Source organism: Gastrolobium bilobum, unplaced genomic scaffold (assembly GCF_033153095.1).
Source record: "Gastrolobium bilobum isolate Gb01-03AN ecotype WA unplaced genomic scaffold, APGP_CSIRO_Gbil_v1 utg10772, whole genome shotgun sequence".
Classification (NCBI taxonomy): domain Eukaryota; kingdom Viridiplantae; phylum Streptophyta; class Magnoliopsida; order Fabales; family Fabaceae; genus Gastrolobium; species Gastrolobium bilobum.
The window spans coordinates 119157-130120 of NW_026897585.1; the positions used below are offsets into that span (position 1 = coordinate 119157).

Sequence of the window (10964 nt, forward strand, 5' to 3'; positions counted from 1 at the left end):
GGTGATAACCGATCTAGTGCTGGTTTGGGAACTGGTCCTGCCACAAATATAGGTGAACAGGAATTGCATCAGAAATCTCCATTGACAGAAGAAGAACATGTAAGCACAGATAATATTAATAGCCATTTGGAAGTTCAACCTTCTGCATTGGACAACAACCTAGTCCCCCCTTCTTCTTCTTCATCATCATCCCAAAACCCCTTCCTACATCCTAGTGATGCAACCAACAACATAGGTAATGGGGGCATGGATAATGATCCGAGTGATTCAACCAACAACACTGATATTGGGGGCATGAATAATGGTAGTTCAAGCACATATCCTGTTGGCTCTCAAGATGAAACACATCGTTCTTCAACTGATGATTTGTTAGGCCTCAATTCATCATTTGCACCATCTACATATGTGTCATCACCAGGAAATCCATTCCATGAGCTTACAAATACAAACAACAAGGCTCCTGTTGAATTTGATTCATGGCAAAACGAACCATCTGCATGTGAGACTGTCCCCACAAATGTTGAATCACATAATCCCTTTCAAGTAGTCACAGAACAAGGACATCAGGACATGGCTAGTAGCAATTTGGGGACATCATTTTCCGAAGCTTCTGAATCTTCAAGCCAAGAGCACATCCATGTTACTGTAAATGATGACAATAAGTCCCAGACAGACACAAATGCACCTCCAAAATTGGGATTGGATTCCCATATAACTGCAGAACATAGTGATGATGATATCCCAATCAGTTCAATGCCCAAGCATGGACAATCTGGTGATGTGGCAGGACAACATTCATCAACAGTTGAACCTGAACCTGAACCTGAAACTGAACCTGGTTCAAAGAGGGAATTAGGCACAAGGAAAGGATCAGAAATACAAAATCCTCCAGTGCAGGTGATGGAGCGTCCAGTTGAATCAGATACCTCTTCCCAGTATGTTTTTCCATCCCACGTTTTTGCTAGAAACAATACAAACTCAAAAGTGGAATGGAGCACAAACTCCAATGAATCATTGTTCAGCATTTACATGGGAAATATGAGCTTCTCAAGTGAAATTACTTGCTTTGGTAAATATGAGCCTGGTGATACATCCATGCCTGATCCACCTAATGCTTCACCATATCATCAGCCCCCAACCCCAGTGAATAAATTCAATGATATCAGCCAAAGAACTGCTAAACTACATGAACAAGGTTCGAAAGAAACTGAAGCAAAAGCTGCTGAGACAATGAGAGAGGTTATAATGGAAAGTAGTCGAACCACAGAGAAAGTAGGTGAAAGGGACAATAAAAGAACTAATTCTAATCGCCAGTCAGATGGGAGCTCTCAATCCTATGCTTTTCAACAGTAAGCTTTGATCACTAGCTACCCTTTTTATTATATATACAAATGCATGCTTGTTTAAGTTACTATTCTATTTAGGATCTATGTTAATTAATACATGAATAATGAACTTAGAAATAAGTCTTTCTATCAAATCTACTATTAGTGAAGGGATGGTGATGATGCTTCTTGATGAATGCTTTAATTGATGGAAAGTTTCTTGAGTAAATAGTTGAACATTTTTTTTTATACTTTAATGTGAAGATCGACAGATGGAGATAAAAGTGTTTCACTTAGGGGTGCTGGAGAGAAGCAAAAGCAACAGAAGCAGACAGAGCAAAAAGTAACAACAAATGCAGTTGATCAAGCCCCAAATTCAACCACAAATGCACCTCCAAAGAGATGGCTATCTTGTTTCTCATGCTGTACATTCTGTCATTAGGACAAGTTAGGTGATCATCACATCAGAGCCTATTTGACCATATAATAATATCTCTGTCATCTTATCAAGCTTGTATTATACATCTGCATTGCAGAATAGCTTTAGCCAGTTAGTTTTAATTATACTGTTTATCTATTTTTTTTTTTTTTGTCATGTTTACTCTGTACAATGTACATCCTAGTTGGGAAACCAGAGACCAAATTTGTGATTAACATTGTATAATAGGTTGTTAGTCAAAATGTAATATTAACAGATTAACAAAAAGGAATGACAGAGGTAATTGTTCAGGTATTCCATAGAAAGCTTGTCATCTCCCATGGAGTGCACATCAAGATTTGGCTTGTTTACAGAATATGTTGTCAGCTAGCTGAAAAATCTCTTGTTTACTAGTTCACAAAATTATGATAATTGAATCAGGAGGAGGAATCTAATTTCCAAGTGTAAATGAAATATAACTTTAGGAAAATTGTTTTTTGCTATAAGGTGATGTATTCATGTCAATATTTATACATGTTTGAAGTTGCCTGCCATTTATGTATGTGTAATTTTTCATACGAATTAAATCATACCAGAAACTTTCACCAAATGAATAAATAAGTATACACGGACACACACTCAGTTATACTTTCACCAAATAAATAAAATAACTATCTCTGGCTTACTCTTTGCGAGTCCAATTGTTACATGAATCTCATATATTCATCTTTTCTAGCCAAATCGGATATTCTTAATTAGTCATTCCATTTGCATCCGTTATTTTATTGGGAATATGTATCCTTTTAAAGGATATAACTTTATATCCTTTTAGATTCTAACCATTGATTTCCGTTCATCAACGGTTATAATTTATTGGATTAAAATTATTAATTAATTAATAATAAATTTGGCCCATTAAGTTTGGCCCAATAGATTATAACCATTGATGGACGAAAATCAACGGTTAGGATCTAAAAGGATATAAACTTATATCCTTTAAAATGATAGATATTTTTCCCTATTTTATTTATTTGTTTTTCGGGTCCCGCATTATATTTTTGAAATCTGATAATTGCACCTCTAATTGAAAGAATATATAATTGTTGATGTACCTTAAACTTTTTAGTTTTATTTTTTGCCTCCGTATCTTCAATTTTGATTTGTGAAAACTTATTGTTTTACAAACTCTTCGATCCAAGATGAATCGACTGCCCTATGGCTCCAAGGAGAGTGATCAACTATAGTTTTGGCATGACTTCTCGTGAAACTGGTGAAAATCATAAAAAAAAATACCGACATACCGTTGCTATGTGTATGATTTGTTGCTATGTTTATTGTTCTCATGTTATAGGAGATACATATTAGCCATGTTGGCATTCTCTGGAACCATCATACGATGATTTCAAATACTGTGGTAATTGATTTCAAATGCTTCCGCGCTGTTCATCTGGGCATAGATTAACGATAAAGGAAAAAAGAAGAAGGTATATGGCAGCGGAAGAGAGAAAGAGGAGGAAAGAGAAAGGGTACGGGAGTAAGTGAGAAGAAAGAGAGAAAAAAAAAAAGATTTATTTTATATCACAAATATGGACCGTTAGATGAGATGATAATTGAACGGTAACGAAAAGGGTAGACAAAAGTAGATAAAATGAGAGTAGGCACAATAACCTATATATATATATATATATATATATATATATATATATATATATATATATATAAGTGTGTAGGGTCAATATTTTTTTCTTTTCTTCTTATATGAACCCCATACATTTTTATATATGTTTAAAAAATAAAATTTATCTTCTACAATATGAGAAATATTAAAAATATTAAACTCTTATTTTATTGTTGTGTCAATTAAAATGCCTCCCCTTAAAGTAACTTTAAAATTAAATGGGTTATGGAAATATGGTTGTCTTTAAGTAAGATTTGTATTTACGTTTTTTTCCTCTTTTGATCGGTTACTAGAGGCTCTAAGATTATATTTTTTAATTGGAATATGATACTTTTTTATTAAACGAGTTTTTTAAATAAATCCAAACATGATTCTAACAACTAATTTTAGATATGTAAATGTAAGACTTCACGAAACGGATCAAAGTCCCATGGTTCGTTGAGCAGCCCTCGACACAAGAAATTTTTTCTTCCTTCGTTGAGAAAAAGCTTAAATACACATGCCATAATAAATTTGCTAAACAGGTTAATTCACGACAAATAAAACAAAACCAACATATTTTGGGCAACGTTACCTATATATTAAGGCCCAGAAATAATTACACAATAACCATTTCCTGTGTTTTTTTTTTCCCTTTTGTTGGGCCTATGGCCTTTATGTTACCAAAAAAACAAAAAGGCCCAGAAATAATGTACTTTCTTGAAAGTGATTAAATTTTACAATGTTATTAATAAATAATATTTTATTTTATTTTAAATATTATGAATCCAAATTCTTTTAAATTAGTAATCATGAATATTTTATAATTTTACATGGTATACGTTTTTTATTTTATGATTTTAAACTCATTCTAATTTTTTTTTATCTGAATTCTTAATTTTATTTGAAAGAAATATGGCGCCAGAAGTTCGAAGCATTGTGAAAATGTTCCGCCATAGACACAGCGAACAAATGAAATTCCCGCTCTTTCTCACATATTAAAAACACTCTCTCACTCACACAGTTTCTCTGAACCCTTTACCTTTCTTCTTCATCTTCTTCAACCAAAATCCCTAATAACATCAACGGTTCTTTCCAATGGCGAAATCAGTGAGTCCAGATGCAATTTCAATTTTGTTTGCAAACCCTTCACCCGATTCTTCATCGGATATTCCGGACATCGTCGTCCAAGTTCTCGATCTCAAGCAAAGCGGTAACAGATACATGTACGTTTTCTTTTTTCTAAAACAGAGCTTTTGTTAGGGTTTTCAGTTTGGGTTCAAGATCTGTAACTTTTTTTTTTTTTTTTGTTGATCTGGTAATAGGTTCACTGCTAGTGATGGAAAAAAGAAGCTGAGGGCGATTCTTCCTTCGGATAAGAACTCTGAGGTTCTCTCGGGGAATATTCAGAACCTTGGTCTTATTCGCATCCTCGATTACACTCTCAACGACATACCCACTAAGTCAGAGAAGTAAGAACTAGTTTCGCTGCATCCATCACATCACATGTACCCATTTTTTGTGGCTAGGTCGTGATCTGTGTTTTGCTTTTGGTGTTTCAGATACCTTATTGTCACGAAATGTGAACCCGTCTCTCCTGCGCTTCAGATGGAGATAAAGAGTGAGGAAACTGGAGTTATTTTGAAGCCTAAGCAAGAGGGTGGAGTGAAGAGTGAAGGTGTTGGTGGGCTTCTTTTGAAGCCGAAGCAGGAAGTGATGGCGAAATCTGCTGCTCAGATTGTGCACGAACATCATGGAAAGTGAGTGCTATTGTTGTTTTGTTTCAATTCAATTCGTGTTGAAATTTTAGGGTTCTAGGGTTTTGTGTTTTTATGGATCTCTCAGCAATGTGTGTGTGTTTTTTAATTGCTTCGCAATTTTGGGTTTTTCAGTGTGGCTCCTGCTGCACGAATGGCCATGACGCGCAGGGTGCGTCCTCTTGTTTCCTTGAATCCTTATCAGGGTAATTGGACAATAAAGGTTAGTGTTACGAGCAAAGGGAACATGCGCACTTATAAGAATGCTAGAGGGGAAGGTTGTGTCTTCAATGTGGAGTTGACAGATGAAGATGTAAGAAACATATTGTCTATTTGATCAATATCTTGCATTTATTTGACATTTGGATGTTGTCTTGTTCGTCAAGTATAGAGGGTAATGTTATTTTTTCTTTTTTCCTTTTAAAATATTTTTCAGGGTACTCAGATTCAAGCAACCATGTTTAATGATGCTGCTAGGAAGTTTTACGACAAATTTGTTATGGGGAAGGTTTACTACATTTCAAAGGGAGCTTTAAAGGTTGCCAACAAACAGTTCAAAACTGTGCAAAATGATTATGAAATGACACTTAATGAGAATTCTGAGGTGGAAGAGGTGGCCAATGAAGTGAGTTTTGTTCCCGAAACAAAATTCACGTTTGTCCAGATTGATCAGCTGGGCCCTCATGTCAATAAGTCTGACCTTGTGGGTGAGTGTTGTTTAGGAAACGTGCTACAGCTGTGTTTTAAACCTTTGCTTTTCTCTTATTGATAATATCTGTTATGAATTTCAGATGTCGTTGGAGTAGTTCAGAATGTGTCTTCAACAATGAGCATTCGAAGGAAGAGCAACAATGAGAGTATCCCAAAGCGTGACATTACTATTACTGATGAAACGTGAGTGTTTTCTCTTTCTCAACCTGCAGCAATTAGCATTTATTCTTTTGTATTATTGTGGAACTTTAAATATCTATATTTGGCATTGCAGTAAGAAGACAGTAGTTGTGTCTTTGTGGAATGAACTCGCAACTAACATAGGGCAAGATTTACTGGACGTTGCTGATACATCTCCAGTCATTGCAATCAAATCCCTAAGGGTTGGGGACTTCCAAGGTATGTTAAGGCATAAGCTTTGGTGATTATTGTATTGCATAAGTGCAAGAGGCTGACATATATGTCATTCTTGAATCTCTTCTGTTTCAGGCGTTTCTTTGTCAACTATCAGCAAAAGTGTAGTTCTGATAAATCCAGACATACCCGAAGCGAAGAAACTCAGATGCTGGTATACCAATGTCCATAAGGCTATTGTACCCTTGTTATGATTTTTTTTTTTTTATAATCATATTTATATGCTCATTTGGACCACAGGTATGATTCTGAAGGTAAGGATGCCGTAATGGCCCCTATAGGCTCTGGTTCAAGTCCGGCATCTAACAATGGAATTAGATCAGTGTACTCCGACCGTGTTTCACTTTCTCACATAACCTCAAACCAGTCCTTGGGGAGTGACAAGGTATTTGTTGCAAAATAGTATAGTTTCTGATCTAATAATGCAGCCCAATGTTTTGTATTCTAGTTCCAGAATGTTTTGACATTGCCAAGATGGTTTTATCTGGTTATTGTTTGATATGAACGTTCAATGAAACTATTCTTGGAAGTCTTGCAAATTTAAATGGATTTTCCTCCGGTCACTAATAGATTATTTTGTTGGTTTGGACAGCCTGCGTTTTTCAGTATTAGAGGATATGTAAGCTTCATAAAGCCTGAGCAGGCAATGTGGTATCGTGCCTGTAAGACTTGCAACAAGAAAGTTACTGAAAGTATCGGAGCTGGGTACTGGTGCGAGGGTTGCCAGAAAAACGATGAACATTGCAATTTAAGGTAATGCAGCTATCAAATTTAATCCGGAAGTTTTCCATATATTGTCAGTTTTTAAAATTTTCAATTGCTCTCTTTCAGGTATATTATGGTTGTTAAAGTTTCTGATGCAAGTGGTGAGGCTTTTGTCTCAGTCTTCAATGAAGAAGCTGGGAAAATCGTTGGGTGCTCTGCTGAGGAGCTAGATAACCTTAAGTCACAGGTAACATTAGTTACCCGGGTCTTGATTCTTTGAGCTGGATGACTCAATTTTGTTTTGATGTTAAAATTCTTTTTGTTTATTTCAGTGGGGAGAAGATAATCCTTATCAACTGAAATTAAAACAAGCAACTTGGGTTCCGCATCTTTTCCGGGTTAGTGTTTCCCAGAATGAGTATAATAACGAGAAGCGGCAAAGGATAACTGCCCGGGCAGTTGTTCCTGTTGACTTTGCTGCTGAGTCAAGAATTCTCCTTGAAGATATATCAAAGATGATGGTTTCTCACTAAGATGGATATGCTGGATTTTGTAGTTTTTAGATCTTTTGGTTCACGGCTCTCGAGAAATTTACTGCTTGTAATTATGAATTCCTTAGGTGGCATGTGTTATTCATTTTGCTGCATCTTAAGTTTATATTAACAGTGGTTCTTGCTACTTTGGATGCTTATATTTACAGTTATTTAAAGCTTCTAAAATTGGCGAGCCCACCCCCGTTAGATTATTTCATGGCTAAAAAGCCCATAGGTACAAAAAAAACCCTAAATAGTGATGGTTTACATGAGTCGAAAGCCCTACAAAGTTGTGTCAGAATCAATCCACGGGCCTTTAATTTTTAATATTTTTATTTAAAAAATTAAAATGTAAAAGAAATTAATAATAGAAAAGATGATTTTAAATATATTTTATCTAATACAATATATAATAGTTTTACCTATCAATTTTCATCTTAACATTAATGTGAAATTCTATATTATAAATAGTTTATAAAATAAAATTATCACTCACATGATTTATTATTATTAAATAAATAAATGCTGAAATATTATTATAATTTTTCTTAGATTATGAAAAAAAATTTAGGATTTTATTTTTTTATAATAAAATTTAAGAATTTAATTACAAAATATTAACTGATATATAAAATGTTTTCACTCGCAGTGGTTTGGAGTTTTGGCCTTTTGGGTGCTTCGTGCCGTTGCTATGCTTACCTCTTGTCTTGCTGAAAACGCAACTCCGAGGCTTTCAAATACCAAATATAAACCTTTACAAGGCGAGTTCTTCAGTGTAAGGAATTTTTTTTTTTTTTTTGATAAACAAAACGGCTAATGAGCTCCAAAACAAAACAAAACAAAAGATGAAACTATCTAGGGAGTGCCAAAGCTCACTCCCTTCATACCGAAGTCAAATCACTAAGATGTAAATGTTGCATACCAAGTGGAGGATGACTAAAAAAACACTCAGCTAGCTCACCAGAATCTAAAATAAAGTTAGGTAACCAATCTGCACATGAGTTGTTTTCTTTGAAATTGTGATGGAGATAAACCTGTCACTCCTTTCCAAGCCACGTCTGTATACGAGAAACCAACTACACCTACACCACAATTGGTGAGCATAGTAATTGCCAACAACGAATCACTTTCTAAGATAATTTTCCTGTAACCCTTGCTTCAAGCCCTTTCCAAACCCTTCAGAATACCTTATAATTCAGCTTTAAAAGAAGAGCAGAAACTCAACTTATACAATACCCACAAGTTGCCACACCAGGATTACCACGGAAAGCTGTATATGTATTTACCTTCACAAACCCATCTTCAGGAAAGATTCAAGACACAAGGATGTTGCTAATAAGTAGCCACATATTTCATATATTGTTCAATTTTAATGGGTAATTTTTATAATCCCTTCAATATTTAATTGAATTATGTTAGAATTTTTCTCACATTGATCTGACTATAAAACGTTTAGCTTAGCTTTTATTTTTTTATTTTTTTTAAGGAAATACTTTTTTAAAATTTTCTCTAAATTCTATTATAATTTTTTCTTCTAAATAAGTTAATCCTAATATACACATAATCTTTAACAGTACTTTAAAGATGGGCAATTCTTACAAACTAAATTAAGCATCTAAAATTTTAAAATTTAAATACAATTTTATAAAATAAGCACGGCAAAATGTTGAATATGATAAACTATGATCTAACTTCAATTTTAGGTTAAATTATAATATAGATCCTTATTTTACTAAAAATATGATAATATAAATATTTAGAAACTTTATTTAAGTTTTTATATCTAATAATTTGTAATTATTATTTTTTTATTTTAATTTAATCCATTTTTAATATATTTATAATATATATATATATATATATATATATATATATATATATGTGTGTGTGGGCAGGTTATATTTACAAACTTTTCTTTTACAAACTACACTAAGTACGACCGGTCATATTTTAATCATTCAGTGTATACGACCGGTCGTACTTAGTGTAATTTGCAAAAAAAATTGTAAACAGATCATATTTCTCTCTCTATATATATATAGGATCAACTTACACCAGTGTGAGAATAATAAATCTTACATCAAATCTTAACCGTTGATTTCCGTGCATCTAATGGTTGAGATTTATTGAGAATTAAAAATTAATTAATGAGTGAGACCTAATAAATAAATATATATATATATATATATATATATATATATATATATATATATATATTTCAATGTATGTTTTTGTGGGTGAAAAAGTGGTTCTGATGCGTGAATAAGCTTCAATTCAGTCTACTTACTCAATGAGCTTTGTGGATTAGCGCTGAAAGCAATTTCCGCACAAAGTGAATTTTGTAGATAGAGTTGAGCTTTGAAGCTAGATCCAAGAAATTAGGATATTTTGACTGCTCTAAAGTTATTGATTTTCCGTTATTGTGCCCTTATCTGGTTGTTTTAATTCATTTAGGCTAAAGTAAATCAGGGTTTAATATTATTGACCTGAGATAAAAAAAAAATAGAGATGGTGTGGAATTCGGAAGGTGTTAGGAAAAAGTAAAAGGAATATATTTCAAACAAAGAAAATTTGGTAGTGGATATTTATATAGATGTCTTAATTGAGAACTTGCAAACATTTTTTTTTAGTAAGTGAACTTGCAAACATTTAGATTTGCTAGTACAAGAGATTAGAGATAATTTTTTCTTTGATATGTATAAAAATCTTGCAAAGATGGTAAAAAATCTATCTATAAATTTACAAAGATAATGGATAAGAAAAGTAAAAACTTGACCCGAGATAAATACATCAAGGATAAAAATAAAAATATTTTGATAAGAAATATAAAAGTTAAAGAAAGGTAGATAAACTATTTTAACAAGTTTTTTAATGGGGATGATAAAAAAAATGAGGTGGATTTGGAATACGCTTACGATGATTTGAATAGAAGATTTATGCACAGAATCAAATCGCATGAAATTAAGGAGACATTTAAGAAGATAAAGAAGAGTAATAAATCTGTGTCCTAATGACGTCCCTATTGAAATGTGGAGAGGTTTGAGAGACTTGTCAATAAATTAGTTGATAAATCTTTTCATAAGATTCTCCAAACTAATACGATGTGTAATGTATGAAGGAAAAATATGCTTACACCTATCTAAAAAAATAAGGGAGATATCCAAAATCGTTACAACTACACAGATATTAAGCTTCCGAGTAACTATACTGTTGCTTTCAGAATATTATCAAGACAAGCATTGAAGTGATAGAAGAAGTCAATATTAGCAGTGATGATACATGTTATCCGATACTTTTTTCTTTAAACATTTTTATTCAATTTCAGTCTGATTAGTTATTTACAAGATGAACATGGCATACGAGATCGCTTCCAAGTTGTAAACAGAAATGGTTGAGTTTCTCAGCATCCAAAAATCTGAAATTTATCCAGGGAAAAATGACCCA

At 33.3% G+C, this 10964-nt stretch overlaps 1 protein-coding gene across 1 annotated transcript; it reads left to right on the plus strand.

The window, feature by feature from the left end:
- The first annotated feature begins 4498 nt into the window (after positions 1–4498).
- LOC133308354 (replication protein A 70 kDa DNA-binding subunit B) lies at positions 4499–7520 on the plus strand. Its single transcript, XM_061508975.1, has 12 exons — positions 4499–4626; positions 4726–4872; positions 4963–5160; positions 5293–5470; positions 5594–5864; positions 5949–6051; positions 6143–6267; positions 6358–6436; positions 6523–6667; positions 6875–7035; positions 7114–7234; positions 7320–7520. Exons 1-12 carry the CDS (start codon positions 4499–4501, stop codon positions 7518–7520), a joined length of 1857 nt encoding a protein of 618 aa, XP_061364959.1.
- The last annotated feature ends 3444 nt before the right edge of the window (positions 7521–10964 follow it).

Coding starts and splice junctions, on each gene's coding strand:
- LOC133308354 (XM_061508975.1), top strand. CDS start 4,499: ATGGCGAAATCAGTGAGTCCAGATGCAATTTCAATTTTGTTTGCAAAC. Junction 5,161..5,292: donor GTGCACGAACATCATGGAAA/GTGAGTGCTATT, acceptor TGGGTTTTTCAG/TGTGGCTCCTGCTGCACGAA. Junction 5,865..5,948: donor CAATAAGTCTGACCTTGTGG/GTGAGTGTTGTT, acceptor TATGAATTTCAG/ATGTCGTTGGAGTAGTTCAG.